General features: G+C 37.4%; 1 protein-coding gene across 1 annotated transcript in view; it reads right to left on the minus strand.

The window, feature by feature from the left end:
* The window catches only part of OMA1 (OMA1 zinc metallopeptidase), a 71451-nt gene extending 51660 nt beyond the window's left edge, over window positions 1–19791 (minus strand). The window contains exons 1-7 of the mRNA XM_065891429.1: window positions 19738–19791; window positions 12933–13451; window positions 10262–10490; window positions 7302–7475; window positions 7095–7202; window positions 4201–4329; window positions 177–251 (exon numbers count right to left, since the gene is read on the minus strand). Of these exons, the coding sequence (XP_065747501.1) occupies window positions 177–251; window positions 4201–4329; window positions 7095–7202; window positions 7302–7475; window positions 10262–10490; window positions 12933–13432 (1215 nt within the window). The 5' untranslated portion in view covers window positions 13433–13451; window positions 19738–19791. The remainder of the gene's footprint in view (window positions 1–176; window positions 252–4200; window positions 4330–7094; window positions 7203–7301; window positions 7476–10261; window positions 10491–12932; window positions 13452–19737) is intronic.
* Between the last annotated feature and the right edge of the window lie 2984 nt (window positions 19792–22775).

Raw genomic sequence — 22775 nt, forward strand, 5'->3', positions numbered from 1 at the left:
GGGAAAGGAATAAAATAAAGACAGCAAAGAGGGCACAGACTTAAAAAGGTATTAATGAAAAATTATATATAGCCCAACTTTCATTCTATGCCCATGCCAAACCTCATTAAGATGATACACGTTTATCTTTTACTATGTGAAGGACACTGTGTATTCTCAACTACTAAATATTTTACCTTTGCAGCAAGTTGTAGTCCAATTTTGTCAGCTTCAGCCTCCAGTGTTCTACTATATGGTCTATCAAACATAAACTAAGAAGAAATAAGAAAGAAAAGTTCCATTAAGGCTATTTCATAACAAAAGGAGCAAAAAATGAGATTTTAAAAATTAATTTCATGAAGTACCTAGGATATAGCTTTTATGCTCTCCATGATTAACATTTAAAGAACACTATGGTATAAAACAAAGTGCAGCCTTTATTTCCTCCATCAGAGATTAATTTTTTTTTTTTTTTTTTTTTTTTTTTGCGGTACGCGGGCCTCTCACCATTGTGGCCTCTCCCGTTGCGGAGCACAGGCTCCGGACGCGCAGGCTCAGCGGCCATGGCTCACGGGCCCAGCCGCTCCGCGGCATGTGGGATCTTCCCGGCCCGGGGCACGAACCCGTGTCCCCTGCATCGGCAGGCGGACTCTCAACCACCGCGCCACTGGGGAAGCCCAGAGATTAATATTTTTAAAGCACGGAAAGAATAGGAAAAAACCATGCCTGCAAACTTTTGCAGAGTACACAGTATCATACAGTGGACTTGCATTTTTCCAATTATAATCTCTACTTACTATGTAGAGGATTCCCTAAGAAAGCTTATTGATGCAGGATTTTAAATATGACCAAGGAACATTGTGATCTTGCAGTTTTAAAAGAAAATTGAAAAACTATAGCTATATAATAGCCAGTGACACTACTAGAGGATTTATTTCAGTTAGAAAATTAACCATATAGCAGAATGTTCTTTCTTTGACATACTATCTTAATTTCCTCTTTGTTGTCTAAGTATCGATTAGTTAGGAAAATGAACTTTTCTTCCAACTTCAATAAAAGAATACAAATAAAGCAGCCGCAAGGCACAGGGATATTAGCTCGGTGCTTTGTGACAGCCTGGAAGTGTGGGATGGGGAGAGTGGGAGGGAGGGAGACGCAAGAGGGAAGACATATGGGAACATATGTATATGTATAGCTGATTCACTTTGTTATAAAGCAGAAACTAACACACCATTGTAAAGCAATTATACCCCAATAAAGATGTTTAAAAAAAAAAAAAAGAATACAAATAGATATTATAACTGTAATTTTCCTAATTACTTGTATTTATGTGAATGCTTTCCAGTTAAATACTAATTTTCAGTAAGTACTAAAACTTTGTAGAAGATGGATCAATAGGCAGGATTTTTGAGAGAAGAGCTATTAATTGGGGAAGCAATTTTTCAGAGGTAGCTGCATGTCAGTAATGGCTAGAAATAGTAAAATCAATCTAATCCGTTGTATATGACCACTAGATATGACTTGCTTCCTTCTCGATCATGTCTGTTTTAAGTTGCTGAACTATATTATATAGTGTCTGCACTTTCCATAAGCAGTCTGCAGGTGTCCCAACAAATCTGTCGGTAGTATAACCAATTAAAAACATTGGCTTTAAAAGGAAAGAAACGTGTTCAAGCCCAAATGCTGATGTGTATTAACTATTAGTTCTGGGCTAATTTTTTAACGCCTCTAAGCCCAATAGCGTCATATGTAAAATGGAGCAGTAACAGTACCAAACTCCTAGAGTTGCAGAGAGAATAAAATGAGCAAATAATAATAATAATAATAACTCCCATTTGTTGAGTCCTTACTTGGTACCAGGTACTGTGCTAAATGCTTTCAATCAGTGGTTCTCAACTGGACGTGATATTGTCCCTCAGGGACATTTGGAAATGTCTGGAGATATTTTTGATTGTCACAACTGGGGCTGGGAAGAGAGGGGGGAGTGCTACTGGCATCTAGTGGGTAGAGGCCAGATGTGTAGAGGCATCTAGACGTGTAGAAGCCACTGAACATACTGCAATGCAGAGGACAATTCCCCACAACAAAGAATTATCTTGTCAATTCTTTGTCAATTCAAAATGTCAATAGTGCCTATATTGAGAAATGCTGCCTTAAATGTGTAATTAAACCCGCAATAATGTTTGAGTTAGCCACTACTGTTATCCAAACTTACAGATAAAGAAACTGAGACCTATAATAAGTGAAGTAACCCGCGGAAGTTCTACAAAATTTAGGTCTAATAGAGATTAAATTCAAACACAGATCCATCTGATCAGAGCCTGTATTCTTAACCCCTGTACAAAATTAATCTACAGTGTTTATCCTAGTGCCTACAATACAGCAAGTACTCAATAAATGTTAGCTACTATAATCATTATTAATAGCTTTCAAAACCCTACCTGGTAGCGCTCTATGAGGGCTGCTACATTGTACCCAGCCAGTTAAGTGAGGGCCCCCTACTTCTTCCTTCCTCTCTTCCTTCCTCTGACAAAAAAATGTCAGCAATTCCCCCTCAAGAACTTCACTACCAGCATTCCCCTCCGCTCTCCAATCACAATGAGCAGGCTTCCAGAGAAAGAAATATTTCCTTGTCACCAAAATTGCTGGGAGGGGGTCCTGATTTAGGGAAAAAGAGTTCAAACAGAAGTAACCCTTACTTTGTTTTCAGTTTAATTATTAAAGAATTATACTCAAATAGGATCATCAAGTATTTCAAGGGAGAAACAGCTTCCAGTTATCTTTCTTATGACTTCATCTCCTGATTCCATTACAGAAAAAGCTATTTATTGATAAACAGGGGGAAAACTACATTACCTTCTCTGACTTCCCAGCACATCAATGATAAAAATAGAATTCAAAATATGAGATTCTATAATCTAAGCAATAACCATTCTTTCTCTTTCCGTTTAAGAACCTTTATTTCAATATAAATGAAACCAAATGATATGCTAACACTGAATAAAAGACTTAGTTATTCAATTTCTAAAGCAATTTGTCTCAAAGAATTTTACACATTGGATTTAAACAGCACCCAGATGGCACTCTGATGGGTGCTCCACAAATCACTGAATAAACAAATAACAGATTGTTCCTAAATAACCAAACCTCCCAGGACAAGAAGAAATATCTGATGAAAGACATAAAATAAAATAGCTAATCATAGTTAAACAAAGCAAATATTAAGATTGCAAGACCTCCTTTCAGTAGTGTACTGTTTTGAACAAGATGGAGGACTCAAAAAATTTTATCAGATGACTATCATTATGCATAAGTACTAAAAACAAAAGTTAACAAACACCTATTAAGACTGTCCTTTCAGTATTTTCCAGGCCACATTAATTTAACTGGGAGTGAGGAGATGAAGGTAGTCAAGCAGCTTCTGCCAACCCTGCGCCCATAAAAGTTTACAGGTTTTAAGAGTTCCCCATTAAAATGCAAATATTTGGGGGAAGGGAGAGTCGTCCAGTGAGTACACCACTGCTACTAGGAGACAAAAGGGGTACGTCTGAAGGTAAAGCAACAGAAGGAAAGAAAGGGTTGTGACTGGGTTTCTCTCTGTAAGAACAATAACTATGCAAAAAAAAAGCTAGCCAAAAGTTGCCAAGCCCTTCTAATCCATCTATCTCCATCATATAAGAGATGTAATATTTTCTAATTTGAATGCTCACTATTAAGAATATCCCCTAAGGGCTTCCCTGGTGGCGCAGTGGTTAACAATCTGCCTGCCAATGCAGGGGACACGGGTTCAAGCCCTGGTCCGGGAAGATCCCATGTGCCGCGGAGCAGCTAAGCCCGTGCGCCACAACTACTGAGACTGCACTCTAGAGCCCGCGAGCCACAACTACTGAAGCCTGCGCGCCTAGAGCCTGTAGTCCACTACAAGAGAAGCCACCACAATGAGAAGCCCACACACCACAATGAAGGGTAGCCTCCACTCGCCGCAACCAGAGAAAAGCCTGTGCACAGCAATGAAGACCCAATGCAGCCAGAAACAATAAATTAAAAATAAAAAAAGAATATCCCCTAAAAATAAGAAGACGTAAGACGCTAAAAATTAGCCCCCGTTTTTCGTGGTAAGACTCATGATAAGGTATGAAAACATTTCTGGTACTTTTTCCTTTACAGTAAAATGTCCTCACCACAGGCCATCGCAAATTCAACTTATTGTTTCAGACTTACCTCCTGCAATTTAGACTGAATCCACTGGCCCAAAAGTGCCAAACTATCTCGAGGACAAATGGCCCAAATCATTGTGAGAAAAATCAGACCTACGAAATCCAGGAAATGAACCAAGCTAGCCTTTTCTGCCTGAGAAAAATCAAAATAATGAAAATTACACTTAATAAATTCAGATAGTACATGCTAACATTTTCTAGTTCATCGTGTGTAACAACATTAAATAATTACATGTGTTTAACTGAACTTCGCCACGTAAGACTGCAAATTCGTTTTCTTCTGTGTGCTTTATCCTTTCCCAGTCTGTTTTTCCCATCTCTTGTGTACATACTTATTAGTTATTCATTCAACTAATATCTACTTGAGCTACTACCACCATTCAGATACAATGACAGGTTCATTAACCTACAGTGTCTTATATTAACAAACATAATAATCTTGTAAAAATAGGTACAATTGTTCCCTATTTTATAGATAAACTAAGATGAAAAGAGATTAAAAGAGTTGCCCAAATTCAAAAAGCAATTAGTAAAAGAACAAGGAATCAAACCCAGGAAGTTATAGTTTCTAATACAGTCACTAAATCTTTTTAAAAAATCAAATAAATATGTTTATTATGCTTATACTTTTAGACAGAGACCAAACACTACCTAACATGTGAAGCAGTTAAAACAAGGTCAATTCAGGAAAATATTAGAAATTTATTTTTTAAATAAAAGTCTTTTGACTTCATGACCTAATATGTGAAGAGTCATGCAAGTCTGCAACTTTATCAGCCTGGTATTTCCCACCAGGAAATTTAGTTATATGATTTTTTTGTATTTACTTATAGCAGTAACCAAAAAATGTTTTACTTAAAATAGTTGTTTGGAGTAGTAATATCTAAACATAAGTTTAATGCACTGGACTGTTCATTGCTCCTCACTAAAGCTGCTGAATAAATTTTATTGTAGTGCTGACACTGATAATATAGGAAGCATTACTTGAATGTATGAAACATGGCTAACAACTAAAAATAATCACCTAGAATACTTCTGAATATAATCTGCCTTCACAAAGCATTCTTTGCTTCATTATAAGACTCATGAAAGAAAATTATAGAATTACTTTAGCACTAAATGATGAAGTCATTATACAAGAGAAAATCCTTGTAATTAATTATTAAAGAATATAATTGTTATTACATAATCTTAGAAAACTAAAAATTTTTTTAAATTTGTATTTGTGAAATGATGAAAATAACATAAAATGGAGACTCCTAAAAGAGAAAACATAGTATTGACAGTGTCTAAGACCTCTAACAAAGAAATATTAATAACTATTTCCTATTTTTAAGACCATTTGCTTTTTATGTCTCGTCTAATTATTGCTCTTGCACCGATAGAGATGACAACATTATGCTGAACAAGGCACTGACCCAGATGCCAGAAAAATTAATGTGCTGAAATGAACACCTTTTAAAAACTAAAAATGGCCAAAATTGATTGATTTTGCAGTTATAAAGCCATTTCTAGAACGATATAACGTATTTCAACTGCTTAGATTTATTCTTGTATGTATCCGTTTAAGGAAGAAATTTTTTTCTATTTTCCTGTAACTCAGAAGAAATAAAGGAGATAATTACTATTTGCGCTCTAGAATAGCACAACTTTGGCCCACCTCATCTTATTGATACTCTAAGGAAAAGACAGAATTTGAGATGACATTTAGAGGGATTAATAACATTATCATTTCCACTTGCATTTCTGATATATTCACAATCCTTCCACTATTTACCTTTGTGTTTTCAATTAAAAAATACACCTCTCGCTAATCATGTAAACAAATGAGCCATGCACAATTTTTAATGAATAAAAATAAAACTATGAGTAAACAAATATATTATTTTTCTAGATTCACACCAAGTCAAACAGATGTATATTCACAAGGGTATATAAATCTACCTGAATTCTATGATCTATGAGAAGAGTGCTGCCAACAGCCGGGTAACTGTGGGAAAAGGAAGCAGTGCCAGACTTGCAAACAGAAAAAAACCTTGATTAAAGTTCCAATTCCGCCAGTTTGTCACGTTAGTCATGTTATTTAGGGTCTTTTTAAACATTAGAGACCTCGTATATAATATAGCAGCAGTCCCCAACCTTTTTGGCACCAGGGACCGGTTTCATGAAAAACAATTTTTCCACGGACAGGGTTGGGGGATGGTTCAGGGGGTAATGCGAGTGATGGGGAGCGGCAGATGAAGCCTCGCTCACCCGCCTGCCGCTCACTTCCTGCTGTGTAGCCCAGTACCAGTCGACGGCCCGGGGATTGAGGACCCCTGTAATATAGGGGTATTAAATACCTACCTCATGAGGATAGTATTAAAATTATGAATGAGAAGGTATTAAAAAACTCAGTAAACTGTAAAATGGCAAGGTATCATTATTATTACTCTGCATTAATTATACATGGCATATCATTCTAGACATTTTCAAAGATGCTCAAAGCTATCCTCTGAGAATGAATAAAAAAGTAAGAAAACATTTACCACTTGAATAGTAGTATCACTTTCCTACAGTTGATTTGCTGACTAGATTCTAAGTATGTTAATAATTATGGAAAGTTTAAAATCTAATTTGAAATAATTACAGGTTGAGAATAATCACTTCTTAGCAAAAAAGACAGATGATAAAAATAGTATTTAACAGAAACACTAATTATTCAGTATCAAACACTAAAGATGATAAAAATTCTCAAAATTAGCCAATCATACTTTCTCAGGTAACAGAATAAGTCAATTATTAAAAACTAAAATTCCATCATAAAAAATAACTGAAAAGATTCAGTTCTCTAAGAGATTTAACTTGCTAATTTCAAAGGAGTGTTTCAACAACTGAACATTCATTTTAGGTACTTACGGCATGTTCAAGTACTGCATGTGCTATTTCGTGGCCCAGAAGGAAGGACAGCTGATGAATATCAGTCACACTATTTAAAAGCCCAGTGAAGATAAACACTTGTCCGTTCTGCACCATAATGAAAATAATGTAAGGAATTACAACAACATAAAAAACAAGGACGTTAAATTTAACAATTAAAAATTAGGCTGGGTAACATTTACTTACTGGAAGCACAAAGGCATTTATATCTGGGGAATCAACCACGTGAATTACCCAATTGATCTCAGAGATCCCTGGAATATCTTTATTGCATTCAATTAAATGATGAACCACTTCTTTAACAGCCATGTATCGGGTGTCTTTCTCAGTTAGCATATCATTTTTAAATTCTTCCATCCACTGAAAGATTAAAAAGAAAAGTAGTCTCTAAGAGAGTGTTAGCTCTACAAAATGTTTATATTGCTTTAAGGAGTGCTATATGGCACTTACTGTTGAACACATTAATTTCTAAATATGTAAAAATATGCACATATTAAATACTCAAAAAATTTCAAATTTGAATTATTTATGCAAGGGCAATCTGGTTTCTCACAAAGAGAATAAATTCTAATAACTAAGATTTTTCATATAAATTGGTTGAAATAAAAATTCACTCATCTTTTCTATTAGCCTATAAACAAATAAAATGCTTAAATATTATTTCTAATTTCCTAAATATTTTAGAAAACAAAACATTGCCTAGAGAACAGAAAGATTTCATATAAGAAAGTAAAATACAAAAGAAAATTACTTTCATAACATACTGAATAGAAAAACACCCTATACTTATTAAGAAAGTTAAACTTCCTCCAAAAAAGGACACTTCATTAATTTTAAAGTGCTTTAGCCAGACAGATTGAAATTACTAAACTTTTAGAACTAATGGGCATATCATTTTCTCTATATTATGCTAATTAAGACTAAACACCATATGAAGACACTTTTTCTGAAGCTATATTTATGAGACTCTTTCAAGTGTACTTCGAAAAGTGAGGATGTTCTTAAAATATTAAATTTCCATAAAATGTATCATTTCTTTCATATATGAATCAAGAAGTCCGTAACCTTCCTCCTTGAGATGCATTAAAAACATGATTTTATAGAATATGAATTTGAAAGTCTTTATATAGCATTTTTTAAAAGCACAAGTCACCAGTGTAAACTGTCTGAAACAAAGAAAAACACTGAAGTAGATACAACAAACAAAATTATATGTAATTACAGTACTTTATAATAATCCCATAAGAGCATGTGTTTGCATTTTCATAACAAGCAGGTATTATATTTGTAGGCTAAAAAATAAGAAAAAAATATATGTACATGTATATAATTTTTTAAAGCTTCTTAGTGATATAAATGGTAGAAGATAACACTAATTTAACACTAGGCCTTTCTCAATCTTAACAGAACACTTTCCTCAAACTTGCTTCTAACTAGACTATTCTAAGAAACATCTCAAATCTCTGTATAAACTGTATAGAAGAGATTGGTCTTATCTTTATTAAGAACAATGTTTTTAGTGAAAAACCATTGTTATTTCCTTTTTTATGGTAACTTTCCATTAACAAACTCAGAAGCTCAATTGAAATAAAAATCTAACCATGACAAAGCTGTCAAGTGAGGTTATAAATTCCACAAATATTAATTGAGCATATACAGGCACACCTCAGAGACACTGTGAGTTCAATTCCAGTTCTCGATATCTTTTTTTTTTTTTTTTTGCGGTACGCGGGCCTCTCACTGTTGTGGCCTCTCCCGTTGCGGAGCACAGGCTCTGGACGCGCAGGCTCAGGGGCCATGGCTCACGGGCCCAGCCGCTCCGCGGCACGTGGGATCTTCCCAGACCAGGGCACGAACCCGTGTCCCCTGCATCAGCAGGTGGACTCTGAACCACTGCGCCACCAGGGAAGCCCTCGATATCTTTAATGAGATATTCACCACAAAGTGAATATCTTAGTAAAGTGAGTCACATGAATTTTTGGTTTCCCAGTGCATATTGTGTGCAACAGCATTATGTCTAAAAAAAACAATGTACATACCTTAAAGAACACCTTATAGCTAAAAAATGCTAACCATCATCTAAGCCTTGAGCAAGTCATAATCTTTTTTGCCTAACAAATATAATAATAATGAAAAGGCTTGAAATATTGCAAGAATTACCGAAAAGTGACAGAGATACGAAGTAAGCAAATGCTGTTGGAAAAATGGCACCGATAGACTTGCTTGACACAGGGTTGCCACAACCCTCCAATTTTTAAAAATGCAACATCTGCAAAGTGTAATAAAGCAAAGAACAATAAGATGAGGTTTGTCTATACTGTTTATGTGCCAGGCATGAGAGATAGAAAGATGATCCGTCCTCAAGGAACTCACTAGTGGTATAAAATGTTTAACTACTTGAGTGACTATACTTTCCAAGGAGGTTAAGACTTCTGAATTCCAACTTTATTTTGCATTCAAAAAATATAATAAATAGCCAAAATTGATGTGCGGGGGGGGGAGAGAATATCTTATTCTACTTTATTTTCAAGGTACAAAAATTCAAATTACAGATCTATTTATTCAAAAAATATATACTAAGCACTACTTTGTACACTGTGCCAGCACTTAAGATGAAATGATAAACAGAATAGACAGGGTCTCTGACGCCCTGGAGCTAGTCTAGAAAGGGAGACAGATCAACAGATAAATAATTATGCAAATAAATATGGTGTTACCCTCACGATAAGTGTTTTAAAAGAAAAGGACAGTATGCAAAGAGAAAAGTAGGAGACCTAGCCCCAGTACAGCCAAGCACAGAGCATAGCTACAAATGACTAATTCATAACGCAGTCTGTATGAAGGATACCCCCTAGAGCCTAACGTAGCCACCCTGCCTAACCCAGTCAGGATAATCAAGGAAGGCTTTCCTGAGAAAGTGACATTTAAGGTGACATGTGATGAACAGGAGTTAGCTGGGTGATACAAGGAAAGGCAATGTAGGCAGTAGGAATACTAAGCATGAAAGGTCTGAGGCCTTTTGGAAAAAATACTAATTTGCTATCAGAGATTAAATTAAAAACTAGTGCATCTTTCATATTTAAGAAACTTTCCTCCTTTGAGTATTACATCAAGCAATGTAGTTAAAAACAATTCTTTCTACTTACCGCTTCATATTCCAGTTCTGATAAAAGTCTGAAATGTTCTTTCCCCAGTAATAGAAGCTTGCTCCTTCCTGTGACTGGACTCACTTCCAGGTGTGTAAAATAAAATATTACAAAAAGCAATCCAAAACTACTCAAACCAAGGAATAACTTCCATTTATTCTTCCTTACACTTTCTTTAAATAGTTCCTTCTTGTTAGGAGGAAGTGCCTGCCACCATTTCCTTATGCCCCTGGAGCAAAAAGAAAAATTCAAAGTTCTGATAATAGAATCAGTACATATCAATCACCAAAACTTAATGCTTATGCTAAAATTCTGTCATCAAATACTTGAATTTTTATATTTTTCTGTATAGATGTTTTTTTCAGTTTTTAAAAATTCTTAGCTAAATGATGAAAATGTAATCAATTATATGGAGCTATAGTTAAAAAATTCTAATGCTCATTTAAATTTTCTTCAGTTATTTTAAAGGTAAACGCTAAATGAGAAGCTGTTTTACTATAACTACCATTAACATTTATTGACCGTTCAGCACATTCAAGGTACTCTTCTAATGCTATACGTCTATCACCTCATTTAATCTTCATAATAATCCTGTTACAGAAGAGAAAATTGAGACTTGAGAGAAGTTAAACAATTTATACAAGGTTGTAGAGTTAATAAGAGGAAAATGAGGCAAGGGAGGCAATATAATAGGGATGAATTGCCCAGATAAACATCTGAAGGCGTTATGGTACAACAAATCCATACCTTTAACCACCACTGCCCCCACTGCTCGTCAGACATCTGAGACAATGTGCCAGTACTTCAGTAAGGTACAAGGGAAACTATCTGAGCACTGGTTTTAGAAACAAATATTGCTCAGTAGCAGAAACTCCACTAACCCCTCAAGAACATGACAAAGGAGAGGGAATAAGAGCATAAGCACTGTAAATACGGAAATGAGAGATTTTATAGGTAACATCTGGGGAGGTCCAGTGCTACCAGGCAACAACAGACTCTCTGCTGCTTATTCGGGTTCATGGACATTTTGACAACCAGTAATGTTTTCAGCGCTGGAACAGAACTTTTCCCCTATGAGTTCATCTGTGAAATTACAACAAGAATTTAAAATATATACATCATTCTCTTGACAAAATTTATTTTATAAAATAACTTCTTTGAGTTATCTTAATCTTGTTAAGTGACACACCTAAAATGCCTTTAAAGTGTTTCAACCTAAAAAGATTCAGATCAAACTACGAAGTATACTTATTTCCAATTTAAAAGTTTATGACATTATCATTTAAAATGTATGAAAACATATCCTAAAATAAAATTTTAGGTGATTTACAATAGTAATATCAACAAAAAGTTAAAAATAAATAAATAATTTAAAAGGATGAGAAAGAGTTATTGGCCCAAGAACTTGGTCTGAGTTGTGACAAAGATTCTTTCCTACCCCGAACTCTACTCAGACTCCCCTGAACTGTTTTTCAAATAGGCCTTGTCTTTTGGACTACTGTGTTCATCTCTGCATTGTCCAATTTTAGCAAGAATGCTGCTAGGTCAATTAACTCAGAATCCCTTATCCTCCATATCTGATCACAATACCCAATCTGTCCTTACCATTCATCATCCCCCAGGTGATATCTGATCACCCACACCTGCCTTCAGCAATAAATCTAGTAGGTCAGTTTGGGTGGAATCCCCCCTTGCTCCTGATGTTTCCCCTCTGTAGTTTTCCATCTACCAACTCCCGCCCTGCCCACATAGCCCATGGTGTATTCAGAGCTGACTCTGGTTCTATGCAGAAGTTTTCTCCTACTGCAGAAGTTCTGAATAAAATCTGTTTTTACTTCTTTAACTATTGTCTAGCTCTGGCTTTCTTTGATAGTCATTACTTAAATTGAGAGCTAAATTAGCTGAATATTTTCTGAGTGCCAAAGCCTAGTCATAAAGAACACAATAAATTACAGAGTACAGGTCCTTGATTTTTGATAAAAAGAAAACTGGGTTGGTTAGTATGGAAGTAAGAAGGCTAGAAGGCACTTCATAGTTATCAAACATAAGAAAAGTTTATAACGAGACAATACTTAACTTTACCTTTCTTCAATCTTCATGGAGCAAATAAGAGAAAACAGAATTATGAGGGGGAGTTTTAAATTAAATATGAAGTATTACTTAGCTGAAAAAAAACATTAACTATTATAAAGGATCACAAAGAGAAAATAAAGACTTGTCAGAAACAGAATAGAAAAATAAATAAATAAAAATACTAATTAAGAGTTAATGTGGCTAGGAATGAGCCCTTTCTTAAGTAAGCAAAGTTCTTCAGTTTCATGCTCCATTGTCTCAAATTCCATGAACAAAAAAGGAATGCTTGTAAGTACAGTTCTTATATGTGAGTTGTAACAAACATTTCTGATTCTTGTCATCATAAATATAAGACCTTTTAAATAGTGTCTATATAAAATATACAAGAATAATTTTTAAAGATCACATTTCTGTACTATAATATGCAGTAGATGATTTTAAGATTATTAAGGCATACATAAAATAACTGAGTAGAACCAACTGTTTAGAAACTGAATTCTGAGCTAATTATGGGAGGGAAATCTATCAAGTTTTCTTTAAAAGTGAGTTTTACAGATACTTTTTAATATAAGAGTTTATATTTTAAAGAGCATTTTACCTGCCCACAATGATAGCCAGTAGCTTCTGCACTGGTTTAAGAATCATCAACAAGAGAGGAACCGGAGCAGCTTGAAACCGTGGAGAAGTATGGAAACTCCTGATGTCTCTTGTGGGTAAACAGTTTAGACGATGCACCACTGAAAGCGCAGGAACTACTAGAACATCTTTCATCAGTAACTGTCTTGAGAAAGAGTTATTCCACACAGTACATTTTTGGGTAATCATCCAAGTTTCCTTACTTCTGATGCTCAAGAGGCAACCTGTTCTTTTGTTATTAAAAGTCCTACAGAAATGAAAGTTTTCAGGCAAAAATGTCCATCTATCACCCTGATTTACTCCCAGGCCCAGAGGCTTATTTACTATACTGTTAATTTTCACTTGATGACGGTCCAGTGAGGTTACAGCTTGTGTGTTACATTTTCTCCAGCTGGTCAGTAAATTAAATCGGAAGAAAACACAGTTTCTAGCAGCAAACTGCAGTCCACAGATGAAGCTCATCTTTGTTTTGCTTGATTATCTGGAACACAATATATAAACTATAAATATCTAAGCAAAATACTTATTACCAAACTGGGAATATAACACTTATGAAAAAGGTGTTCTTCCTTTAACGTATCTCTGACTAAATTACCTTGGGTTTCAACTCACTGCCCCCTGCAGCAACTCCTCTTAACAATAAAAACCAAAGAGGTTTTACTAACTTTTAACTCAACAACATGTACTTTCAAAATCTGGATTTTTTCCTTCGTTTCATTTTTTAATTTTAGTTGGGGGAGCCTATTTTATTTTAACAGCTAAATTAGTTGGGGAATAAGAAATGGATTAAACAAAAACAGCACTAAGTTTCAGCAATTGGCAGCAATGGGGGGAAAGAGTATTTAATGGAATAGTAAAGTCTAACATAAAATGCATTTTTAAAAATACAGATTTGTGGGACTTCCCTGGTAGTCCAGTGGTAAAGAATCCGCCTTACAATGCAGGGGAAGCAGGTTCGATCCCTGCTCCAGGAACTAAGATCCCACGTGCCGTGGGGTAACTAAGCCTGCATGCCACAACTACTGAGCTCATGTGTCTCAACTAGAGCCCACTGTGCCACAATTACAGAGCCCACGTGCCCTGGAGCCCAAGCACCACAACTAGAGAGAGAAAACCCGCATGCCACAACTAGAGAAGCCCACACACTGCAACAAAAGATCCTGCACACCTCAACAAAGACCCTGTATGCCGCAACTAAGACCTGACGCCAAAAAAATAAATATTTTTTTAAAAACCTAAAAAAAAAATATGCAAAAATAAATAAAATATAAATTTGTTCCTTTCAAATATAATACTGGCACTTCTGATTCAGGTCAATACAGAGTAAAAGGGACTTATCCTGTCACTGAAAATAACTAAAAGAACAGAAAGAATATGTAGACCTAAATAGACATTTTTCCAAAGGCACACAGATGGCCAACAGGCACATGAAAAGATGCTTGATATTGCTAATTATTACAGGAATGCAAATCAAAACCACAATGAAGTATCACCTCACACTGGTCAGAAGGGCCATCACCAAAAAGTCTACAAATAATAAATGCTGGAGAGGGTGTGGAAAAAAGGGAACCCTCCTACACTGTTGGTGGGAATGTAAATTGATACAGCCACTATGGGAAAAAGTATGGAGCTTCCTTTAACAGAGCTACCATATGATCCAGCAATTCCACTTCTTGGTACATATTCATAAAAGACGAAAACCCTAATTCAAAAAGCTACATGCACCCCAATGTTCATAGCAGCACTATTTGCAACAGCCAAGCCATGGAAACAACCCAAGAGCCCATCAACACAATGGAATATTACTCAGCCATAAAACAGAATGAAATACTGCCATTTGCAGCAAGATGGATGGACCCAGAGAATACTATACTTAGTGAAATAAGTCAAATATTATATAATATCATGTATATTTAGAATCCAAAAAAATAATACAAATGAGTCTATATACGAAACAGAAACAAATTCACAGACATAGGAAACAAACTTATGGTTGCCGGGGAAAGGGAGAGGGGAGGGATAAATTAGGAGTATGGGATTAACAGTTACAAACAGCCATACATAAAATAGGTAAGCAACAAGGACTTTCTGTATAGCACAAGGAATTATATTCAACATCTTGTAATAACCTATAATGGAAAATAATCTGAAATATATACACACACACAAACTGAATCACTTTGCTGTACACCTAAAACTAACACAATATTGTAAATCAACTATACTTCAATTAAAAAAAAACAGAGACAATAAGTAAAACAATGGTTTCAACGTACTGAACATCAGGCAACGAAGAACAGTCATCCCTGAGAAATGGGAAACAAATTAGGCGAGCCCTACAACTGCCCCAGCCTTCTGCCGGAGTTTCTAGGCCACCATGCAAAGAGGGGAAACCTAGCGCAGCCCAATGGTCCTCCTAAATTAAAGAGATGAAGCTGGGAATTCAAGGATATTAAACTAGTTATACATATTGCATATGTTTAAGAAGTTAAAGGAAAGTTTGGACATGTTATGTAGAGACATGGAATACATTTTTTCAAACGATCAACACTGAATTTCTATATTTGAAAACTATAATGTCTTAGATAAAAATTACACTGGATGAGACTAACACCAAATTAGACATTGTATAAATAAAGACTTATGAACTGACGTATCAATGAAAAACTATCCAAAATGAAATGCAGAGAGAAAACAGACTTTAAGAAATGCATACAGCATCACTGAGGTGTGGGATAACTCAAGTGACCTGATATATGTGTAAATGGAGACCCTGAAAAGTGGAGAGGGATAGTAGACAGAAAAAAAAAAAAAAAAAAAAAAACTTGAAAAAATAATGACCAAAATTTTCCAAATTTGATGAAAACTGTAAACCCACAAATCCAAGAAGTTTAACAAACCACACACACAGGAAACACAAAAGAAACTACTTTAAGGTATATCAAATTTCTTAAAACCAATGAAAGAGAAAATCTTAAATTTGACACCTTGGATTAAATGGATACATTCATTGAAAAATACAAACTACCAGAGCTCACTCAAGAAGAAATAAACAACCTGAAGAGCCCTATACCCAATTTTTAAATTGAATTTATAGTTAAAAACCTTCCCACGAAGAAAGCTCCAGAACCAAAAGGCTTCACTGGGGAATTCTACCAAACATTTAAACAAGAAATAATAATAATTCTATATAAACTCTTCCAAGAAATTAAAAAGGAATAGTTTGCAACTCCTTCCATAAGACCAGCACTACCCTGATACCAAAGACAGAAAAAAAATTACAAGAAGACTATAGAATAATATCCCTCATGAACATAGATACAAAAATTCTTAATAATATTCAGGAAATCTAATTCAAAAATATATTAAAAAGACAATACCTCGTGACCAAGTGAGGTTTGTCTCAGGAATGCAAGGTTGAATAAAAATTCAAAAATCAATCAATGTAATTCACCCTAACTGAAGAAAGAAACACTACATGATCATCTCAAAAGACACAGAAAAAGCAATGGATAAAATCCAACAACCAACCCTGATAAAAACCCAGTAACTAGGACATCTACAGGAACCTATAGGCAACAGTACGTTTATTGGTGAAAGATTATACTTTCCTCCTCAGATCAGGAGCAAGGCAAAGATGTCTGCTCCCACCACTTCTATTCAACATTATACTGGAGATGCTAGGCAGTGCAACAGAATTAAATAAATAGATACATAACTAACTAAACAAATGGCATTCAGATAATAAAGAAGTAAAATGATCTTTGTTCCTAGATAACATGACTGTCTATCCAGGAAATCCAAAGAAATCTACAAAAAAAACCTATTAGAATGAGTTTAAGGTGGCAGAATATAAGAGCAATACACAAAAACACTAGCAAGTGAGAGAAGCCAGACTCATACACAGGAAAAAAAATACACAGGAAAGGACACTACTCTCTCTCCAAAAATCATGCTCTATGATTTCAGCTTTAGAATATAAACTGAAGTTATATATATATATAAACTAACTATATATAACAATATATAGTTAGCAGACTAATTTATACTTATAGAGAAATCAGAGGATGGAAAGGTAAAGAGGGGCAAGAGGAGGGATTACAAAGTTTGGGGGGGCAACTAAAATGTTCACTATTGTGGTTGTGTTGTTGGTTTCATAGATATACACGTAAGTCAAAACATGCACGGTTTAAATATGTCCAACTTATTGTATATTAACTATACATTAAGCTATTTTTTTAAAAGGTACTAAAAAGAGACAACCAAATGCAATGTGTGAACTCTGATTAGATCCTAATTTGAAAGAAAAAAATTTGTTTTAGAAGACAACTGGAACTATTGGGGTAATTTGAATACGAATTTGCTTTTAGGTTATTTTAGATAAGTACTGCTTATTTTCTTAGGTGATAAAGATGTGGTTATGTAGGTGGATATCTTATACCTGAAATGCTTGCTCAACTCTCTTTTCATGATGAATAAAACTTTCAAATTTTATAATAAAAATACATTCAGACATACACACAGGACATAATGGCAATACAGAAAAATGCTAACAACCTTTGTATCTAAGTGGTGGTTATATATGTGCTCATTTAATTTTTTTCCAGTTTTTTTTAGTGTTTCAAATCTTCATAATAAAAGTTGCAGGGAAAAATACATAAATCTAACTCAGTCTAGGCTAATACAATATTATCTGGAAAGATGCTTCAGAACATCAATTTTCATAAATAGTATTATCTATACATCAAATTATTTGAAAATTACTCAAATTTTTTACATACTCAGTAATGCTTAAAACACACTAGTATATACAAATATAAGTAAATCTAAAGGAATACACACCAAACCATTCACAGTGGTTATTTGGGGTGGCAGGATGATGGTTGTAAGGGATTCAGTATTTCCATCTCATATATTTCCGTGCTGTTTAAACGTTTACAGGATATGTTATTACTTTTGTAAGCCCCAAATCAATAAAGGCAACTATATTTGTAATTACCATGGATTTCCATGGGCTTCAATAAACTGCATATTTCAGACCAAGCCCCTCATAATACCACCTCCCACTGTTTCTCCAGGCACCTTCCCTACCCCTCCTTCACCCATTCCGAAGCTCCAGACCCACTGATTTACCTACACCTCTCAGAAAAGAAAAGCTCTCATCTGTCTGTGCACATCTATTCATACTGCTTAGCTCTGTTCACATGTCAAGCAAACTCCTGCTCACAGCTCACAACTAACGTGAAATTTAAAGTATTCTACTGACACAGAAGTTAGCAAAAGCCCCAAACACTGTATGTAGTACACATATAAGCAAAAACGCTATCATTTATATCACCTACAAGTGTCACTTGAAACAGAAATAGTACCTGATATTTTGTAATCCCTGCTGTATCCTTAAGAAAGGGTAAAGAATGGGAGAAAAAAACTATACATTTTCAAAGATCCAATCACTAGACTACACAGAGCAGAAGAAAGAATCAGGGCTGACACATCCTCTTCAAAGAACTGTAGCAGGTCAACAAACATAGCTGGCAGACTTCCAGGATTACTAAATTAATGATGTGAGAAAACTAAACAATTTGGATTGTTAGCCTCTACGAACGTTTCAGATCCTTAATTCTTTAAGTACCATCTCAGAATGAGCAAGTACAGCGCTCACTGGCACTCACGGCTGAAGCCTGGAAGACAGTTTTAACAACTCTTCTGAAAGTGACTATTTCTTCCCTAGTTTCTATGGAAACAGCTGTCAGATTGGCAAAAATAGCACATGTACTTTAAAATAATCATTCAAGCAAAGTACACACATGATGGAAAGCTTAAAAAAATAATAATAAATTAGAAGGCAACAGAGTTGGTTCTTAAGCTTCCAAATGCCAGACTGCACCCCTTCACCACAGCTGAGAATGATGGATATGAACCCAAATCCTTTTCGTGAGGGTTACATGGCATTGGTCAGAGTCACCATAGTTGTTCAATCCCTGAATTCCCAATGAAGTATTTTCATCTCCCTGGACTAAAATTTCTCATTGAGCACTGCATGGCACAACACAACTGTTGTTCCACTTTACGCAGGCAAGTGACATTATTTAAGGAGCACAAAAAGCGAATTTGTAGACAAGCTCATGAAGAAATTATTTAAATACCCTACAACTGTTGAGACAGGGAATTTCCTATTTTTCACTGCGGGGTTTGGGTAGGAAAACGTTTACTTTCTCTGCTTTAAGAGGGACAGGTAAAAGAGATGGTTTGAGTCTCAAGATACCAAAAGCGGCTGGAAGAGGTTTTCTACGGGTGAAGGTGTCACTGTGACGCACACGATACTGCGGTAAAAAGAACCACGACTTTTTAAAAAGCGCCGCTAATGAGAAGGCTGGGAGGAGAGGGAGCTTATCTTCCCGGAAAATGCAGCCACCTGCCTATTTGCAACTCCCGCGCTGCCAGGGTAACACCCTGGGGTCCCCGCAGTTCAACACCAGGACGGGATCAGGCGGGAAAAGGAGACTTTACTGCCACGTCCTCCTTTCCCACTCGCCCTCTCCCCCGCCTGCACACGCCGCCCTCGCTTTACTCCAGCCCGGCTCCCCGTCGTCCCTCCTCCACCCCAGGCCTCGCCACCCCAACCCAACCGAGCCCCCAAGTGTCCCCGCTCCTAACCCCAGCGCCCCTCCAAGCTCCCTCCACCCCAACTCCCGTACTCTGCCCCCTCCCCTGGGCCCGGCCCACTCTTAATAGCCGTGCAAAGGCGTCCCCCCACCAGGACAGACCCTAACAGTAGCGAAAGCGAACGTTCCTCTGACCCGACCTACGCGCAAGCGTACGCCCCGCCAAAGAAGCCCGGCCTCCTCACTTCCTGCCCTCGCCTCGGACGTGGACGCCTTTGGCTCCGCCCACACCGGGTAGTCAATACACCCGCCCAGAGTCTTCCTCCCAGAGGGCCCCGATCCCAGGTGAACTGTGGCGCTCTAGCGCCCCCGCGTGGCCGGAGGAGGGACGTGGCTGCAGGCAGAGCTGCTCGCCTGGAAACATCTTCACCTGCTCAGGTCTCGGAACCTGACTTGGGTCCCTCTAATGAGTGATACAGGCAAGTCTGTGCCCGCTGTAGATTCTAAGGCAGTGCTGACCAAAAGGAAGGAGATTCGAGGGCTGCCAAAAGGCTAAGGTTTCTTGGTTCAGAAGTTGCACTGATAGAAGTAGTCTTTGGGCTGTGAAAACTCTGTTTTCACATGGCACATTCTAAGGAAGATGAAGAATAACCTGAAGCATCTGGAAGTTAGTTGAAAATAGCTGGCTACAAAGTGATGTGTATAGTACACTTCATTCATTCCACCAAAAAGTATTTATTGGGCACCAAGTGCCTTCTAAGTGCCAGGGAAACAGAGAGCAAGACAGACCCTACTTTCATGGAGCTTATATCACAGTGAAGAACGAGACAACAAGCAAGTAAACAAGTAAATAAATAAGATATCAGATAGTGACATGATCCCATAATTTCAAAGTCAGTTTGTTATATTTATATTCTATGCACAATGAAGAATATCCTAAAGGATGTAAACACTATTTTTAGGTATCACTTTTAGAGCGTTTTAAAGTAAGTTTTTCTTCTATCTTGCTTGTCTATATTTTGTAATTTGCCTTTTGCTTTAAAGGAACTATGTTGGCATATCTCTGACCACTGGTTCCCTAAAAACTGAAGGGGCAGTTCCCTGAATCTTCATGGGCTTATCTCCCACCCTCTGAAGTGCATGTTTCTTACCAAGGTTTCCAATATACTAGCCACCTCTTGCTCATCCGGCCTGATTAGCATGATGTCATCAGTGAAACAGGTGTGACATTCTGTGGGTTGACCAGGTGGTCCAGATCCTGTACTATGATGGATCACAGAGCTGACACAACAGCTGTGATCAGGGATATTACATGATTAGGTCTGCAGTAGTTTGAAAGCCATCCTCCTGGTCTCTGAAGGGGCCAGACAGGCAAACTAAATGGAAATATGACAGGGACGACCATCCTTTGGGTTGTTCATGGGCATTAACTCCGCCATCATCCCCCGCTTCCCCTTGGATGAAATACAGGTTTTGATTTACTATCTCGACTTGATAGGGAGGGGACAGTTTCAGAGGCTTTCACTTGGTCTTCCCCACATGAGAACTCAAGGCCAAGGACCTAATGTGGGGCTTCCTTCAGCTTCCCAATATATATACTCCCAGTATGCACTCAGAGTCTGGGGAAATGACCACTGGGTGGGTCTATGGGCCCAGGGACCCATTGTAAGCTGGATGTTATCCAGGACTCCGCTTATTACCTGACCCCTAGAAGTCCCCAGTCTTAGAGAAAGGACTTGATAACACTTGGATTTCTGAGTAACAAGATCCTTTCAGACCCTGGGAAATGTCTGGGTATTCCTCTTTCCCCAATATATAGTTAGCTGAGAAAATGGTCATAGGCCATGGAGCAATCATTACTGTAAATACTTGTTTCAGTGTTTTAGGGTTCTTCTTCCTAGGGACCCAGCCACCTCTTTGGTCAATGGGTTCTGTGGTCTGGGTCTGAAAATTGACTCAGATGTGAGAATTAAGCAAAGAACATGACTTTTTATTGGGGTAACAACTCTGAGCCTCCTGTTCCTCCATTCTTTTCTTTTTTTAATTTAATTTTATTTTATTTTATTGGCTGTGTTGGGTCTTTGTTGCTGTGCACGGGCTTTCTCTGGTTGCGGCGAGCGGGGGCTACTCTTCCTTGTGATGTGCGGGCTTCTCATTGCAGTGGCTTCTCTTGTTGCAGAGCACGGGTTCTAGCCGCGTGGACTTCAGCAGTTTTGGCACATGGGCTCAGTAGTTGTGGCACGCGAGCTCTAGAGCGCAGGCTCAGTAATTGTGGTGCACAGGCTTAGTTGCTCCGCGGCATGTGGGGTCTTCCCGGGCCAGGGCTCGAACCCATGTCCCCTGCATTGGCAGGTGGATTCTTAACCACTGCACCACCAGAAAAGCCCTGTTCCTCCATTCCTGTGTCTTTCTGGTCGTAGATGTTAAGCAGAACCCAGTTGGCTGCCCATCTATTTTTTCCCCTAGGGACACCTCGTATTATTAAATACCTTCACAACCTCTGTGGATCAAGCCCCCTAAGGCTGCCCCCTTGACCTTGCCAGCTGTTATAGTAATCACAGCCCCCAGACTTCTGGTGGTTAAAGCCACCACCTGGCTTCTATTACTTCAGGATGCTATCATCCTCCTGGATATTATCAAGCCCAGCTCTGTGATTGCTTCTCTTATCATCATCCCTAGCTGGTACTCTCCTCATCAGTCCCTTCCTTGCTGTCTTTGTATACTATCTGTCTTTTGGGCCTCCAATGGAACATAATCCTCTGTCTGGTCTTCTGGCTCCACAAAATAAATCATTCCAGCAAGCCCACTTCCCTTGAGCTTTTCTTTTCTTCTTCTAGAGTCTGCCAGAGCAATTCAGATGGCTTCCTCTCTGGAGATTTCCCTTGGATGAAGACACCTGCCTCATCCAAGAATATGCCTTCTCTCCAGGGACAGTGCACATCCAATGACTGGTTAATCTGGGGGGACAAAGGCCTGACCCTTGGATTTTAATTGAGGACAACTCTGCAGGGCCATCCCAGGTCTCCATGGGACTGGCGGAGAAGCCCCACTTCTTCTGCCCAGTCCTCTTTCCCTTCCTCTCCAGCAACTCTGCACACAAAGAATTCTTTCAGAATCTGTTTCTGGGGAACCCAACCTAAGGCAACTCAAATTTCTCCAGAAGTAGAAGCTGCTTTTATACAGAAAGACTTTCAATCTCA

The sequence above is a fragment of the Phocoena phocoena genome, chromosome 1, assembly GCF_963924675.1.
Source record: "Phocoena phocoena chromosome 1, mPhoPho1.1, whole genome shotgun sequence".
In the NCBI taxonomy this organism is placed as follows: domain Eukaryota; kingdom Metazoa; phylum Chordata; class Mammalia; order Artiodactyla; family Phocoenidae; genus Phocoena; species Phocoena phocoena.